The sequence below is a fragment of the Temnothorax americanus genome, unplaced genomic scaffold, assembly GCF_048541705.1.
Source record: "Temnothorax americanus isolate GAGA-0224 unplaced genomic scaffold, ASM4854170v1 Scaffold123, whole genome shotgun sequence".
NCBI classification, from domain to species: domain Eukaryota; kingdom Metazoa; phylum Arthropoda; class Insecta; order Hymenoptera; family Formicidae; genus Temnothorax; species Temnothorax americanus.
The window spans coordinates 7,376-25,758 of record NW_027509257.1 but is presented as its reverse complement, the minus strand read 5'-3'; the positions used below and the strand labels follow the sequence as shown (position 1 = coordinate 25,758).

At 33.2% G+C, this 18,383-nt stretch overlaps 2 protein-coding genes and 1 long non-coding RNA gene across 4 annotated transcripts in view; 1 reads left to right on the top strand and 2 right to left on the bottom strand.

Annotated features, from left to right (window-relative positions):
- Positions 1 to 9,128, top strand: part of Fng (Fringe glycosyltransferase) — a 159,947-nt gene extending 150,819 nt beyond the window's left edge. Inside the window, exon 10 of one of the 2 annotated variants that reach the window (XR_013255865.1) lies at positions 8,990 to 9,128. The gene's annotated coding sequence lies outside the window, so the exon portion shown is untranslated. The other variant, XR_013255866.1, reaches the window with a different exon arrangement.
- On the bottom strand, positions 114 to 5,567 carry LOC143893601 (chymotrypsin-1-like). The gene is made up of 4 exons (XM_077399136.1): positions 4,729 to 5,567; positions 4,065 to 4,400; positions 3,499 to 3,719; positions 114 to 3,313 (listed from the first exon to the last, which is right to left on the bottom strand). The coding sequence occupies exons 1-4, from the start codon at positions 4,850 to 4,852 to the stop codon at positions 3,152 to 3,154; spliced, it is 843 nt and encodes a 280-aa protein (XP_077255262.1). The 5' UTR covers positions 4,853 to 5,567; the 3' UTR covers positions 114 to 3,151.
- Positions 9,129 to 15,871: 6,743 nt separating the features above from the next.
- Positions 15,872 to 16,752, bottom strand: LOC143893602 (uncharacterized). Its single transcript, XR_013255870.1, has 4 exons — positions 16,617 to 16,752; positions 16,445 to 16,539; positions 16,288 to 16,391; positions 15,872 to 15,966 (listed from the first exon to the last, which is right to left on the bottom strand). It is a non-coding gene; the product is annotated as an uncharacterized LOC143893602 (long non-coding RNA).
- Positions 16,753 to 18,383: the final 1,631 nt, after the last annotated feature.

Here is an 18,383-nt window from a genome sequence, read left to right as displayed (position 1 = left end):
CTTATTAGTAATGTTGAGGAGCGAAAGGAAGTCTTCATATTACATAGACGAGATTTTGATGTACGTATCTAGAGATACGGTACGTACGAGCGGGGAGATTATAATTACGTGCGCCTGTGTAATATGTCAAACGAACGAAAATATGTCCGCGCTGTCAGCGGCGAGCATTGAAAATACGAATTGTATGATATTGATTATAAGTTGTGCGATAATGTTTTGTATAATATTTTGTATAGATTATGCATATATACATTATTAGAAGAATTCTGTCAATCTTTGTCATTCTTTACCTTCCACAACGCCACCTAATATGATATGCATGACATATGATGCGATAAACCATTTTCCGTAATTTTCTTTTTATTTTCTGACTTAATACATCTTCCGTCTAATTGAAAAAAATATTTAGCTATTTTGTATTTTTAATTACCCTTTAACGTTAGTAATTTTTTTTATTTAAAAAAAAGCATAGAGAGTATTGTATATTACAAGATTTTATTGTCTTTATCTTATTATATAAATCTGTTTATTATTAGTGTCACATCGGAAGCTCGAATATTAACTTTTGCATAAATCAACATAGATAAAATAATTAAAATTTTTTCATTATTAAATCAAAAATGTAAAGGTTCGAATCTGCTAGCCGTAAAAAAAGTGTGATGGATAATTGTTAATCGCATCGGCATTGTAAATAAAAGAGGAACCTTTAATTGTTAAGTTGAAAGTAATGATCTTCAGCGCAACAAACGACATGACAGTTGTTCTTTCGAGATTGTCATACGATAGCGGTTACTGGTCATCGGTATCAGGATATGCGAACGGTAAGTAGCTGTTTCTAACGGTAGTCGTAACAGATATATATTATTAAGTTTTAATTAACGCATTAATCATGCATTTGAGGGCGTTATACACGTCAAATGATATTTTAGGAATTCTTTAGACCCCGCGAGATTTTTACTGGATAACTCGAATTTTAATTGGATAACCGAGGGATAGATTTTGAGCATGGAAATTGATACGTGATGCTTGACTGTTTGCCATTATCTTGTAAAGGTTGTACAAGAGGCAGAAACGAATGCTACAATATCGACAATTCCAATTTTATTTTTAATTAATAATATCGCCGGTTTGTGTACCATTATGGCTGCGTTCGTCTTGACACTCTTAGTGCTGAAAGCATCGTTTTAGTCTCGTTTAATATTCGATGTGCAACAAAGATAGAATGATGCTTACAGCGCTGAAAGCGTCAAGACGAACCTAGCCTATAAGTGATTGTATTACTGCTATAAATAAGGAAACATATATTTCTGATTTAACTTGGTTATTTCTTTAATAATTTGCAAAACATAAAGCAATCCTCAGCACACAGCTTCTAATAGCGCGGTAATGATTGCCCGAATGATTGACACGAAAAGTTCAAACTAATTCCTTATTGTGATCTTACAATGCTCCAGCGACTGCACATTTCTTTTTAAAGACATGATTATGTGTTTATTTTGTCCATCCCCTTTCATGTCGGCCATTTTTCATAGCCTTTTTATCGAGAATTTTTTGATAGATATAATGTATACGTATAGCCTGTTTGTTTGCGATATTATTAGTTATTTTATAATTAATCTCAAACATCGAGAAGTGGACATCAACGAATTCTGTATTTTTAAGGCTCCTGTCTTAGCGCGATTGCAAAGTCTGCGTTGATAGTACACATAATGTCACATCTAGTAAAATTAGGCACTGAAAGGAGTGAAAAATGACGTTAAAAAGCTAAATTATTCTTGCTACGTACAGCGGTATTTTTCGTTTTAGTGCAGTGTTTTATATTTAAAATAAATGTCTAATAATAGTTAATCTAATAAATTGTTTAATAATAATTTAATAATAATTATAATTTAATATGTGAAAGCAAATATTTATTTCAATTCAGCAGCTGTAAAACGGCTTGTTTTCGTCTTTAATTGATTAGGCATAATTTAATTCGACATATGTGGATTACTCAATCAAAAGAGAAGTTTTCGTTGTGTTTTAGAAGTCTATTCTATCAATTGCAAACGGTATCGTTTAAAAAACATTTTTATTTTAATGTATGTCGCAAGAATTTTTATGATATTTTTCTCATTTTTGACGTTATCAATGATCAATGAAGTCACCATCCGCCTTTGTTAATAATTTATAGCATTGCGTAATGATAGATAGTTATAGAAAGATAGGCGATCATGAAGGACTTCTGAGACTTCGACGTCTGCTGATTATATGATAGTGGTTAGCTGAGTACTCTCTCGAGTACTCTGACAGTCAAAAATTGAGGTCAGATTTCAGAGTCAGGACGGCCGAGTGTAGAAATGAAATATTACAATCGCGCAATATTAAAATAAGACAGATCGAGCAAAGAGCATCGGCGTTTCTAAACATTATATTAGTCAGCAAATCAATACATTGACAAACAATCGCCCCGCGATTCGAAAGACGTGTTAAACGATTTAGCGACAACTCGAATATGATCGGCGAATAAAAAACGGCCAAGCCGAGTTCTCGTTCGTCCATTGGCCAATTAACATCTTTTCTTATATTTTATTTTCTTCAAATTTTACAAAAACATCGCTATCATTCAAGTATCTTAGTATCTATATATATATACATATGCATTATGTATGCATATGGAAATGTATGCATATTTATAAAAAAGTAATATAAAGATTTATTATAAAAAATGTAAAATAAATATTACAGATGTAACAGTATAATATTTTTTATTATACTTTAAAACAAATATTAAAATTTTGCTGTCGCGTTATACGGATCCGTGTTATATGAACCTATCTTATATGAACCCGTGTTTTATTGGAGTCTACTGTATATAATTGAATATATAATTTTATAAGTGCAGTATTTTATATTGTCTCATAACAAGCAGTTTTTTTATATAAAAAATGCACATGCATTAAATCTACATTTCAATATTGACTTATTAATACTGATACATTTAAATTTTATCGATCATATCGATTATATTAAATGTACTAGTATTAAAAAATCGATATTAAAATATACATGTAATGCATGCACATTTTTCATAAACAACTGTGTTTATTATATGACACTACATAATACATCTAAATTATTGATCATATCGATGATATTTTAAAGTTATACATTAATATAGCTTCGTAACTCTGTGAATCCAGTCTATAAATGGAGAAACCTTAGTAAACACTCCAGGTAAGTTGCTAGGACAATACGCGTCTCCGTAACTCACAATACCGATTTGAAGGGCATGGCCATTTCTGTTTACGATGAGAGGACCACCGCTGTCGCCCTAAAAGTACAATATTGAATAATAAATTTACGAAAATAGAGATACTTTCAAATTTTATTTATTAAAGTTGCTTAAAATGATTTAAGATGATTTATATTGCGCGTTAGAGTATTCCACTTATACTTATAATTTATTTTGCAGTGTATTATTATAAATTATAACTCTATGATTTGTGATTACTTTACCTGACAAGCGTCTCGTCCCAAACCTGCGGCCGTGCAAATGTGCTTGTCGCTGATGGCCCAGTATCTCTTGCATACATTATTTTCTATAATCGGCAATGCAGCATACTTAAGTCTTACAGTACCATCGCCACCCATACGATCTCTTCCCCAACCGAGCACTTGAGCATCTCTGTTTACAAAACTTTCGTCATAAAACGCGAGTCTTATTGGCTGAATAGTTCCTAAAATTGGACAATATTATATTTAACTAATAGTTTCTTAAAATAAAAAAACATTGAGGCATGATGTACGTTAGTAATATTTTTTCAGTAGTTTAATAGTGGTTTGTGATATTTTTTTAGTGTATATCAAAGATCATAAAAAGAGCTGTACATAGATACACATTATGATTTTTGATTATTGAGTCTCCTTTTCACATTTATAAGATTATTTGTTATTCAAATTGTTATTAACTTTCCGCATTATTAACTTTTCCGTAGAATAATAAAAAATAATGCCAACATATAAATAAATAAATAAGCGCAAAAGGAAAAAGAAAAAAGAAATATCGATTTAAATGTACTTACTGGAAAAGGGAATATCTTGTGGCATGTAGAGTAAGGCAATATCATTGTAGGCCTGTGCATATTGCGGATGTAGAATCGCTTGATTCGTAATCATCGACACACCGGGGCCTTGCAGAAAATCATATCCAACTCCAGATTTGTCGACGATACCGAACACTATAAAAAATCTTCGCGGGTAGCCTACTACGCAATGGCCGGCTGTGAGAACCCATCTTCTGGATATGACCGTGCCGCCGCATCTCCCGATTATTCCTTTGCCCATGAGTCGATGCACCACTGCCATAAATGGAAAATCTCCGAGCCCCGCATAATGTCCGCCTACTATTCTAACCGAGTCTTCATCCGTCGTTTAAGAAAAAATGTCAGTGTAGCGAAAAGAATAAGATGCTCATTGTCATTTTGGTGATGGAAATACTAAGAACTATGTGCGAAAGTCATACATGAAATTACATATCTTATTGAAAGTAAATTATTTAAATATTACATTATCGTGTAATCATTAGATTGCAAGTTAACTATGCTACAACTCTATTCGGATTTTATTACAGAAAGAAAACTTACATTTAGATATAGGAAAAATAATATAAACTTGCAGCAAGTAATAATCAAATCGTATATGTTGATAAAATTAACTAAGATTTTAAAAATTTTTATTGTTGCTCACCATCATCATCAGGAAAAGTAACATCGCTGGGATTGTCGAATACGATGTACTGACTTTGAGTATATTGACACACTGTCAAACTGATTATAACGCACAGAAATGTCTTCGTACTTAGCAGACTCATGATAGACTGTTCCGCGTGCGTTCCCTGCAAATTTCCTATTTATGCAGTTGCGTCGATATTTAGGCAATAATGACAACTAACGAGATTATTAACGCTTTTCACAACGGTTTTGTGAGATGTATTAGAAATAAAAATTCTGGAAAGTACTGCTTGAAAATACATGTACTGTATTATTGCATGAAAGACATAGCATGAAAGACACTAGCATGTGCACATCATTTTTAATTATTTGTAAGTGAAGCAATATTACGTATCTTTATCAAAGGTATTTTTATTGTCCGTTGTATTGTCCAAGTTGCGGTGTCAATTTTAAAAGAATAACTTCTGCCTTAATCGGATATCGCTTATAAACTTGTGACACTATTATAGCACGTAACATTTTAGGCATACTTTTTATGGGCTTAATTCAAAATCAAAGTTTCTTTGAATTGTGACAGTATTTTCTTAGGAGTGTGATATATTATTTTCTTGTTTTTTAGCTTTTTAAACATAGCTATTTTGTGGACAATTACGTCGAGAGTCAGTGAGCGTTTGCTACTATAGGTAATTATTATTCCACAAAAAAAGGAATTTATATCACAGGAATTTATATAACTTTACTTACGATAGACTTAAACTTACACAATAAAGTAACTATTATGTCGTAAATACGCACTGCGAGGTGAAGAACTGTCGAGGAACTGCTGGGAACTGCTTCTTCAGTCTGAGATTTCTCTTTTTACAGGGCCTAAAAAGGATTTTATCGCTTTTCTGGAAAATTTTACTCTAGTCTAAATGATCTATCCTAAAAGATTTCTAGTGTTATCACCTTCCTAAAATAAACACGTGGATGATGATCACACCATATTCTAAGGGTTCTTGATGTTATCGCATTCCTAAGGTAAGTACTCTCTAAAAGTCGGAGAGTGGAAATATCACTATAAAAAAAAAAAAAAAGTGAGATGCAAGTAACGAAAAGTGAAAACTGAACCTGCGCACTTCGAGTGATTTGCCACTCTAAGAAAGAGTTAAATTGCGCTCTATAAGTTTTGGAATGAAATCGCACTCCATTTGAGTGAAAGAGCACTCTTTTCGAGTGTAGTAGATAAGTATCCATATTATACGAGTGAATTATGTCACTCTACGACTCTACAATTTTGAGTGGAAAATTTTACTTTGGTAGAGTCATTTACCAGTCTCTTTAGTGAATCGTGATTCACTATAGCTTTAAAATTAAAGATCCGGTAGAGTATAATAGGCGCTCTAAAAATTTGAGTGAAAAATTCACCCTTATGAGTGCTCGCATTTATTCAAATTAGAGTGACATCCTCTCTTTTGAAGTGACTATCGCAATCACTCTAATATATTAGTGGAGAAACTATGCCACTCTATGCGATTTAGAGAGTACGTGAATGATTATCACACTATCTTTATAGTACTTCAAAATGCGTTTGTTTATTTGGCATACACAATTCTGTGATAGGTATAGCGTATTTGTCTTATGCGAGAAAATATGTCGCTGATATATCGTTTTTTTTCTCCTTATCTTTTAATTTTATTGTAATTGCTGTATGTATGAACAGAATGTTTCACAAGTACTTCACCGCGGAAGGCAATTGCAATCGATAAGCATTCGATAAGTTTCTCTCACGGAAAAAAACTTGTAGTAACTATTGAAATGACAACTATTCGTAACTATTAGTGCACACTACTCAATAGTAATTTCGCGCACTGTTGGAATTCGCACTAGTATATAGTGTTACGTTCGCACTAGTACTCTCTACATGTTTCACTGAATAATTATTCACCCGACATAAAAAAAAAATTTTATTTCGAAATTTTATTACTATTTTTTAACTAAATTTGTTTCTTAAGATGCAATCTATGATTATAAATATTTTCTCGTATTTAAAAAACACACTTACCTTGGTGGGCGTTTCGAACTCGGGACCTCTGCATCGTGAGCTAACTGCCTTACGTGGTAGACTACTTCTTAATTTGATGTAAGCGTTATATATAGTCTACATATGTCATAACCAGCGCAAATATATAATTTTTCAAAAATCATCTAAAGAAACAAATTTAGTTAAAAAAGAGTAATAAAATTTTGAATTGGATATATGATATAATATTTCTTAATGTCGGGTGAATGTCAGAAACCAGTGCCGGCTTATTATGAAATTTTGTGTTCGTAAATATATTTATAAAAAAAGTATATTTTATAAAGTTAAAACATCCTTATCAAATCCTTACCAGGGCCTCACTAGACAAAAATAAGGAAACTTAGGTATATATATATACAATTAAACTTTCATGTGTGCACCCCCATGGCGGAAATATACTTCCACCATGTGTGTGTGCACCATACAGAATGTGCATTATTTGGTTTAATATTGCAAACTTCTGCACACTATTAATTCGCACTGTTGATTGATTTGTATAACAGCAGTGTATACTGTTAAATGTCTGCACTAATGGCAGTAGTATCTACTGTTACATTCTAATAATTTACACTGATGGTCAATAGTAATAATTGCGTAGTGGACACTACTACTTATTATCAGTATTACAATTAAAAAAATTAATTATACACTTATTGACAAAAGTTAAGAAACAAAATATTTTTTTACAAATTGTAAAAGACAACTTCCAGTCGACTTCTAGAAATGACGGAAAGTCGACTTCTAAATAGTCGCGACTTATAAAAAGACGGAAAACAGTCTAGCAGTCATTTTTATTTTATATTAAGCGGCGCGTCATGCATCATCAATATGACGGCGAATCTCGAGGAGGAGCAGATGAGGAACGAGTGCGGGGAATACGTGCCGCGAGACAGGACACGATGAGACGTCGTAAAGCGCCGCGCTATATCGACCACCGCACGAAATATCGTCGTCGTCGTCGTCATTCTCAGTCGATCGTCATCATTGCGCGTAACCAATTAGAAGAGCGTTTCGCATTTTTGGTTACACATATTCGCGCTTCTGATTGGTTACGTGATACGCGTTACGCGGAAAATATCAGTTTATGTGACGGCACCCTTAGACTTGATGTCCCATGGAGCGAATTACGCGGAAGCGAAATAAGCGGATCGCCAATCAGGGGACCGCTTCGACGAAATCTTTGAAAGAGCTCTATCAGAACGATTCCGTGATTGGTGGTCCGCTGCTTCCGCTTCCGCGTAATCCGCTCCATGGGACGTCAGCCTTAGGTTGAAAATCCATGGAGCCAGTGTACTGCGTATCGGCGTATGGCGCAATTTGGCCAATCACAGGCTTCGTTTTCGTTACGCCAACACAAACATCGGCTGTCCCATGGAGCCGATAGTGGACTACTTACACTTTCTCTATTTTTCTGTCTGTTTCTAAGTTTCTTTATTTGTTTCTCTGTCTATCTGTCTATATTTCTATCTACTTGTTAATGCCTCTATCTCTTTGTCTCCCCCCTCTCTCTCCTCGTTTTTCTATTTCTCTGTGTGTCTCTACCTCTTTGTCTGTTTCTTCATCTCTTTGTATGTTTGTATGTTTCTCTGCTTTGCTGTCTATTTCTGTATCTTTTTGTCTGTCTCTTACTTTATCTATTTGTTTTTTTTGTTTCTCAGCTGCCAAGAGCACAGTTGACGGAAAGTCGACGGCAAGTTGACTTTTATAAGTCGACTTCTAGTCGACTTCTAAAAATGACGGAAAGTCGACTAAAAGTCGACTAAAAGTCGACTTCTAAATAGTCGACTTATAGAAGTCGACGAAAAGTTGACTTATATATAAAAAGACGGAAAACTGCAGTCAAGCAACGCGCGGCGCGTCTCATCCATCATCAATACGGCGGCGAATCTCGAGGAGGCTGGACTGCTGAAGGAGCAGAGCTTACTCTGTTCATGCATTCTTCGTGCGTTCTACGGAAAATTAGTCCGGAATATTTAAGTGGTTTATAAAGGAGATATACGAAACGAATAAGATGTACATGCGAGGTGTCACGGCGATAGAACGTACCCGAATGATTGTCGAAATTCGCTCCCATATGCTATGCCATCTTAGTGTGAACCATTGGTTGAACCACCGCCAAAGTATTTTTATCACAATTGTTGCTTTATAATGTATTTCCTACTTATTTATAAAGATATTAATCTTCATTATGATAGAATATTATTCTCATTTATAGATATAATCAAGGAACCAGGAAGATCATTTGCCGCGTGTCTGGTACATTCGGAAAGGCCGAATGGGCACTACCATCGATGGATATAGAACATCCGTGGACGGTGTCAAGTGGTTCGGGAATTTCTTCTTGGAGGATCAAGTGTGCCGGGTGTGCCCTAAGCTGAAACGATTTGTCCCGTCGCTGCTGACGACACCTGGGAGCATCACAAAGTCATGGGCCAGGTAAATCGTTATTCTATCTCTTTCGATTTCACGTTGATTCATCGAATAGATTACATCAATTCAATATGATTTTTTCAGGTTGATACCACGCACTCAAGCAATAGTACAAACGCTGCAGTCGCAGGGAGTCGTGTTCAAATACAAACTGCTAGAAATCTGCTGGGGTTCGGATAAAAAATGTGAGATTTTAATTTATAAAATAATATTTATATATTATCATAGACTTCTATATACAATACTATACCGCTGACAGGCATCTCGGTCGTGATGCTTGCCGCCATGTTGATTTTAGTCAAGATATGTATACTACATATTCTATACAAGTGGTTTTATACAAGAATTCTATACAATAGTCTGGCATATACAGAATGTCCAAAAGAAAGGGTTTAATACTACAGGAGTAGTAAGTGGTTCGATTTCGGCATCCAAGTACGCTACACGTCGAAGGCTCAACTTACAAATTTATTGATAACATGTACCAAAATATTTAACACAAAAACATTCGCCTGCTTCGTTATGTACTGTAATAACGAATGCAGATAAACGCACATCATGAGCAACTGAACACCCGATAGTGACTTAACTCAATATGGCCGCACCCTTCACTACCACTTGCACCTCGCACTCGCATCAACTTTTCGGCAGTGCGTCCATAGATGTTAGTGGTCTAGTATAATGTATATAAAAGTCTGTGGATATTATATATTTATAATAGGTTTGTTCTTTTCAGTTGCACTGGTACTGCACTGGTTCTGCACTAGTTCTGTACTAGAACTGGCGAGTACAGCAGAAATTTTTCTAGTGCAAGAATACTGAGAGGAAGGAAAAGAACGCCACAGCGGCCACAGTGCAAGAATCAACATGGCGCAACACGTAATTGAAGACTTGATTTATCAGACGAAGAAGATTTTGTTTTACCACCACCACCACTGTTATTGTACGCAGAACCTATCTGGGATGAAGATGATGATGGTAATTACTATTATTTCATGTGGCAAAATTGATTAATGTTAACAAAATTAATATCATCTACAATATAACCTAATATAATTATATTTTAGATCATAACGAGTTACGAATAATACTTCCAATTTTTGGAATGATTTAAAGAATTGAGCATGTAAAAATCAAGAGACACAGTAGTGTCTCGCTCCAAGTACACGCGGAGCGAGACCGACCGTGACTCTTTTACGCGACGCGACGGGTTGCGAGTACTCGAGATGTTGAGATCTCGATAACGAGTGAACGGATCAAGTTCTAAGTAGGCTTGATCGATAGCTTCTCTTATAATATTCCGCTCCGTGCCCTACGAGCGAGAACATATATATTGCCTCAAAAAATAATTGTTGCACTATTTTGAAAAATCTTTAAATTGTGTTTAAATTTAACAAGGGAATACAAGATATTTAAATACAAAGTTTACATGTGTATTTTTTAGTGGTCACAAAGAATTACAGAGGTAACAGTACAAAATAAAAAGATTTTATTAAAATACATACATTTTTCTTGTAAAAAACTTGGCGCTGCTAGACCTCGAAATTTTAAATAAATAAATAAACTTATCCTCTACTTAATTATAAGCCGCATTATCCGCCGTCCGCGTCGTCACGCACACCCATATCACTCACTCGCACATCCACGCTGATAATCATTTAATATTACTCTCATCGCATTCTTTTCTGAATTATTTTTATTTATTGTTGTCTTTATTTATCTTAATCTTATAAACAATATATTTTATAATCTTATAAACAGTATATACAAGGTATAAAGCTAAAAGTGTTATGGACTATTATTTCTAAAGAAAAGAACAATTTAATATTTTACTTAGTTTCTTAAAAATAATAATCTGTAACCCTTTGCTCTGCAACCCCACATAATGCGCTTCGTAGTTTTTGGTGTCCAGGTGTAATAATACGTTGAATGCGATGTCTAGGTGTCCCCCCTGGTAACCATTCCTTTGCAATTCTGCTGTAAAACTGCACGAAAAATCGTGCACTAACTTTCGGGCAGATAATGCGTTTTCTATTTCTAACTTTGACTATTTTTCTGTTGGCAGAAACTTGCTCTCGTCGTAGTGCAACAGAATTGTGGAAGATATGTGTATGCATTTACATATAGCAAAATAGTGCAAGAAATGTGGCAGATGCTTGCGCAAATCGCAATGCAACATAATCGCGCTAGATTTGTAGCAGCGTCTACTGCTACCCATAGAACACAAAATATTTTTAAAATATTTCTTAGAAAGAATTAAAATAATTTACAAAAATATTTTTTATATTTACAACACCGCAGTGGTGTTGGGTAAGCCTTGCGTTGTATTGCTGGCGAAGATTGTCGCGAATGTCATGATTTTGCTTCGCGCTTCGCCGGAGGCCTGCTTATATTAGATCCCAACTGAAATTTACTTGCGAGTTAGTTTTACCATTATGCGCCGCCTAGCGGCATTGTTGCAAACTAGCACATACAGCAGAATTCAACAAGAATTACGGCAGATGCTTGCGTAAGAAGTAGAGCAGCAGAAATACAAATGATTTTGGCAAAAATAAACAAAACAAGGCAAATGAGAGCTTGTTCGCGACGATGGACGGGCGACAGTAATAAAATATTACAATATCAACAATTTGAATAAAATATATATAATAAAGTAAACGTTTCGGTCCTTGGTTTGGACCCTCCTCAGTACATATAGCTGGTCGAGTGAAATGCAGTGGTCACAAGTAGTCAAAAATGCAGTTATTCCGCTCTCCGATTATGAGAGTGTGGATCTCGTATCCTCAACGTGACTGTTACCTTAATTCCATAAAAAGAAATAAATTAAACAAATATATATAGTCATACCTTAAAAAGTGATCACAAGAGTTACCTGACAGTCAAATTGATAAGATATACGACACCATCTCTCCGCGTAATACAATAAGTATTACGCGGCATTTTTGACTACTTGTGACCACTGCATTTCACTCGACTAGCTATATGTACTAAGGAGGGTCCAAATCAAGGACCGAAACGTTTACTTTATTATATATATTTTATTCAATTTTTGTAATATTTTATTACTGTCGCCCGTCCATCGTCGCGAACGAGCTCTCATTTGCCTTGTTTTGTTTATTTATCGTTATTGAGAGCGTTATCTTTGTTATTTTGGCAGAATATACCGTACATCTGATTTATCAATCAAACATTTTTCAAAATTCGTAACGCCAAAATGAACCGTATAGCCTACATCTCACAGCACGAAGCTATAACAGTTTCACAATTTCCACTTAACTTACAGTAATTATTTCTATAAATATTTATAACATAAATTAAAAACTACTTTAATAATATTGATGATAATTATTTACACTTTATTTTAAAATATTTATTATAATCTTTTATTTTCCGGACATTATAATAATATTTACAAAATATTCAACGTATATATTTTCAAAATATTTAAATCTTTTTTATAAATATTTTATAAATATTTTGTGCTGTCTGGGAGTTTAGCGCGCTTGGCTGTTCTTTTTCTGACGGGCAGATGCTTGCACGCTTTTTTCGCATTTCTGTCACTCGGATCTATACGGCAAAAACAACAATTTAAGCGACATTATACACTTGTGAAATTTTGCTGCAAATATGTTTCAAGAGTTTAGCACACTTGACTGCTCTTTTTCTCACGGGCAGATGCTTGCACGTTCTTTTCACGTTTCTGCCGGTCGGATATGTACGGCAAAAACAACAATTTAAGCGACATACACTTGTGAAATTTTGCTGCATATATGTTTCAAGCGTCTAGCACACTCGACTGCTCTTTTTCTCACGGGCAAATGCTTGCACGTTCTTTTCACGTATCTGCCGGTTGGAGCTGTACTCAAAAGATACTTCCATATTGTTTTCACATTTCTGCTACATGTTTACTTTTAACAAATAATATAAAATTTTACATTAGCTTCTTACAGCAGACTACTACAATAGTACAGTAAGTACTCGTTCAATCACAAATATTATGCACTTTTGTCGCAATTTTGAACTGTTTTCTTGCGCACTTCTTCGGGACGCATCTGAACTAGCAAACTGGTTACCAGGGCCAGGTTGCCGATGACGATGTCTAGATAGTGAGCTCCGTAGTTTTCGGTGTCTACGTGTATTAATACCTTGAATTCGATGTCTAGGTGTCCCAGGTTGCCGATGACGAGTCCACATAGTGCGCTCCGTAGTTTTCGGTGTCTACCTGTATTAATACCTTTTTTTAAAAAAGGTAATTTTGTACGGTACAAAATTACGTAGCAGATATTGTTCGGAATTATAAGGAGATAGACTTTATTATGCACTTTCGGATATCAAGAGAAAAGATGTATGAACCGATAAATCGATTCAGAATATCTGAGATATTTGTTTCTTAGGTATGTATTATATGTATATATAAAATTTTATCTAATAGTATGTGTATGTATATAAAAAATATATCTGTTGTGTGCGCGCGCACGTATGTGGGTGTTATAACAAGAATGTGTTGTTTTGGACATGAAGGAAATTGACATTTAACTTTACATTTAGATGATGCTGGACGTCTTAACATAACGGTTGAGAAACATTTATTGTGTTACCTGTGGTTCGTAGGACATCAAACTGTATTATATCGTGATGTAGCTGATCGATTTGGAATAACACTGAGTACTTTGTACAATATAATAACGAGAGTAACAAATTTTATAATGTTACTAGCACCTGACATCATTAAATATCCAACATTAGCTGAAAAAGGAGAAACTGCAACATATTATAGAGAAAGAAAAGGATTCCCTCGTATAATTGGTAATGTAGCAGAAAGATTTCCTCATATCATTGATTATGTTTATATTTATGCATGTAATAGCTTCTGCATACAGGACACAGAAACGTTTACAACACGGCTAAATTTTTTTTTCGCTTTTCTGTAAGAGCAAAAAATTATTGGCCACTGCGTTACTTCTAACCGAATGGCAAGCATTTCCACGTCCTGTGTGTGCAGAAGCTATAAGATGTTGAATACTTTAAAGACTTAGACACAGTGAGAGGAATAAGGAATAGAATAAAGGAATAAGGAACAAAGAATATGAATTCATAGTCGCATCTTACTTTAATATACGTGTATTGAAATAAGATTCGACTATAAACTTTTATTCTTTGTTTCTTATTTTTTTTTCTTATTTTTTATTCTTCTCATTGTGTCTGAGCTTTAATGTTTCTTTTTTTCAGGTGCTATTGACGGTTCACAAATGAGAATAGATAAACCCAGAGAAGATCCAGATTCTTATATTAATCGAAAGCAATACTTTTCCTTGCATATTCAAGGAACAGTAAATCATAAAATGCAGTTTATTGATGTTTTCATTGGATATCCAGGTTCTGTCCACGACGCAAGGGTTTTCAAAAATTCTTCATTGCGTAACGATTTACATGAATTGTGTACAGGCTAGTTGAAAAATTCTATAAATAATATAAGTAGGCTAATAATAAAAAATTGATATTTTAACATTATACATTTTCTTATAGATAATTATTTTTTGCTTAGAGACAGCGCATACCCATGTTTGAAAGAATTAATTGTACCATACAAGGATAACGGACATCTGACACGTGCACAGAGAATATTTAATCAGAAACTAAGTTCCTGCAGGGTAAAATAATTGAAAACGCATTTGGGTGTCTCAAACAACGTTTTAGACAACTATATCATTTCAAATTACGCGATATGGTGCGTATGGTACGCGTGATACATGCGCGTGATGTTGCGTACTTCATAATATTGCAAAAATTGAAGATTTGCAATATCTTGAAGAGCCAATAAATGACCAGTATCCTGACATGGAAGCACAAAACTTGCGTGTTAATTTTGATGAAGCAGTAAGAGAACATAAAACTGGAGTGCATATCCGAGACGAATTATGTCATTTACTATTTCAATAAAATTAAATGTAATAATCTCAGCAATTAAATTAATGTAAAAAAATATACAATTGCTCTTCTTGTTATTCTATCCTCTATTTTATTTTTATCTTTTATAATACAAATATATTTTAACAATAAAAAGGAGAAGGCTCAAAAAATTAAATAAAAAGTAAACAAATAAAAAAATAGAGCAAATAAAAGTCAAACGCTTAATGCAACATTTGTAATTTATTATATGTATTTTGTACATGCATATTAATATATGCGTATATATATGTCAAACAAAACATTTCTTAACCATTAATAACGTTTTATTTATAAGATTGCTCTTACAGCAAGGAACTTGTGTGGGACAATTTCCCTAAATCCGAAAAAAATTAAATTAAATTAAAATAAAATTTCACGCATTTATTTACTGCGTTGAACTCTTGGACAAATTGTAAATTGTACTTTTGCTGAATTATACATTTTTAACTTTTTAACTTTTTAAATGCTTATTTATGTTAATTTTCTTGGTTTTAATTTTTCTGTTCACTAAGAAATCACTGTTTTTCTCATATAATTCCAAAAACAGTTTAGTTGTTGCATCATCCCAAGAAAATGTCTCTTCTATCTTGGTTTGTTCTATTAGCATTATTTTCATAATTAGCATTATTTTCATCGTTACCATTATTTTCTTGACTACAATTTCCATCATAACTATTTGTATCATTTGTTTGTTCGTTCTGTTCCACATTTTGACGTAATGTAATAGACATTAATTTATCATCAAAACATAACATTGCAACGTATCACAGGTAAAGTCAATATCTTTATATTTTAAATAAAATATTACACCATCTGAAAGAATAAATAAATAAATAAGTAACATAAAAGACACGATAAAAGGATATAAACATGCATCGTATAAACGCATATAATTAGGTAGAATTATAAATTACAAAAAAAACAAAATAAGATAATGAAACATCAAGCCTAATCGAAAATATCCACAGTAATTACTATATTAACATAAATAAAGTAAATGTAACGTAGCTTTGAATACTTATTATATATTTACACATTACTTTTAACAAATTTAATTACTGCAAATTTTAGATTAGGCTTGACGTTTTATTATTTGTCTCATTTATACATATATTTAGATAAATTTTGACGTACCTTTGGATTCACAAGTAACATTTGCATTTCCATCAACCAAAATATTTTCAACTGCATCCCTTTTAATGTATGAGAACTTTCCGTTGTTTCCATTTTTTAATATTCTAAAAAATTAAAATTCTATAAAGTTTTCACTATACATCTGATAATCATATACCTGATTGCGTTGGTGGGGAATCGTTATCTCCTTGACCAGGACTCAATATAGCCTCCTTAATTTGACTATTAACACCTTTCGGATCTAATATAGCGCTTTAAAATATAAAATACATATCAAACATATATTTATCCTTTATATTTACCTTTTTAAGTTACGGCAGTAAACTAACCTCTGAACTAGTGTGCAGCAGTTCAGTTGAAAAGAACACAGATTAATAGACAGATAGCCAAAGGTCCGGGTTGAGACGAGACCAGGCATTTCTCACTGGTTTCAGCGCCATACCGTGTAACGGCCAATGCAGTAACTACGTTCTTAAGATAAAGCAGGTCATTTTCGGACGAAGTCGCTAATAGTCGATAAGTTGCGTCGCTATTTTCTGTAACTCTTATAACTAATACAGTTTTGTTATCATCGTTATATTATCGTTGTGCAGATATAATATATGATAAAAAAGTTGCGCAACGACAATATAATGATAACGAATTGTTGTTAATAGTTATAGAATCAGAGCGCACTGATCTTTAAGCCGAGAACTCCGCATGACGTGTTAGAGAAGTTATATTATTGTAATCAAAATTTTGTTAGGACTTTCAGCCCTTAAAAGAAATTTGTTAAAGATATTGATGATTAACATAAAGTCTATTGCATCAAAGTTGCGACTTACATAGACCATTAATTAAGAAACTATGAAATTTTTTTTGTTATTCAAACTTAAGAGTTTTTCAGGTTGCTAAATATTAATCTGATGTTAAATTTAATTGATAAATTCAAAATGTCGGAGCCATATAGCGGCCGGATGTCAAAAATCGATCTCAAATTGTGTAAGATACGGATATAAAAATTCTATCATTTTTATTTTTAATGTCCGCTATTTTTAATTAACTTTGCCATCTGATTAATATTGCGGTTATTTAAAAAAAACTTTTAATTTCGAATATATAATTAAAAAATAATTTACAAATTCTGAATAGTATATGTATATAATTGCAACTTTTTGACGCAATAGATTCAGTGTTAATCTCGGTGTTAATAATAATCGTGCATCAATTATATGTTTTTAATCATAAATGACATAAGAAATTTCTTTTAAGAACAAATAAAGGATATATATTTTAATTCGCGATGCTTCTTTAATATTCAATTTTAATTCAATTGAATCTTTATTTCTCTCCCTTCTCGCGATTGGAAAGGCGTTTTTTTCAGAAAAACGTTTCCAAAAACCTTTACAATTATAATTATACACATTCACATTACCTGATACCTTTTACATGGCGTTTTACAGGGACGTGCCCAACCCTTTACATATTTTAATTCTATTCGAAACCTGACCTTTGGGCGATCTTACACCACTACTATTACCCCCCCCCCCAACCCTTCTAGTGTCTTCCCTCCGTCCCCTCCTTCTGGTCCGCTTCATGCGATGCTTCTTTAATAAACTTATTCAATTAATTATATTTATTATTTATACCGTGTAGGGAAGTTTTGTCTGTATATCAATTAAAATTTCAAATAAATTTTTATGTAATTTCTCTGGTAATTTCATAAAATTAATATTTTCATCAAGTTAAACTGCCAAATACGGTCAGCCTGAACTTTGTTCACCTAATATATATGTATAGTAACAATTTTTTGTGTGAATTTTAAAAGTATATTCTTTTGCTTCGTCAACTACACGCGCCGTACTTTCAATCTTGAAACGCAGTCTGAAACTGAAACGTACAATCACATAATTAAATTGCTAATCAATTTAACAATACCGATATTATACCCATCTCCACACACACTGCAAAGAATGTTACAAAAATATTCTTAATTTATCTATATATATATAAAATAGAGAGAATGTCTGTATGTATGTCTGTTCTTTATACACTTTTAAACTATTCGACCGAATTTTTACTAAAAGTATATAAATAGGAGTAGAATTTTCCGAGAA

Excerpts from the sequence above, each read along its gene's own strand:
- LOC143893601 (XM_077399136.1), bottom strand. The coding sequence starts at position 4,852 with ATGAGTCTGCTAAGTACGAAGACATTTCTGTGCGTTATAATCAGTTTG. Across the intron at positions 4,401-4,728 it reads TACTTTTCCTGATGATGATG|ACTCGGTTAGAATAGTAGGC; the intron begins GTGAGCAACAAT and ends CGACGGATGAAG. Across the intron at positions 3,314-3,498 it reads TGGGACGAGACGCTTGTCAG|GGCGACAGCGGTGGTCCTCT; the intron begins GTAAAGTAATCA and ends TTGTACTTTTAG.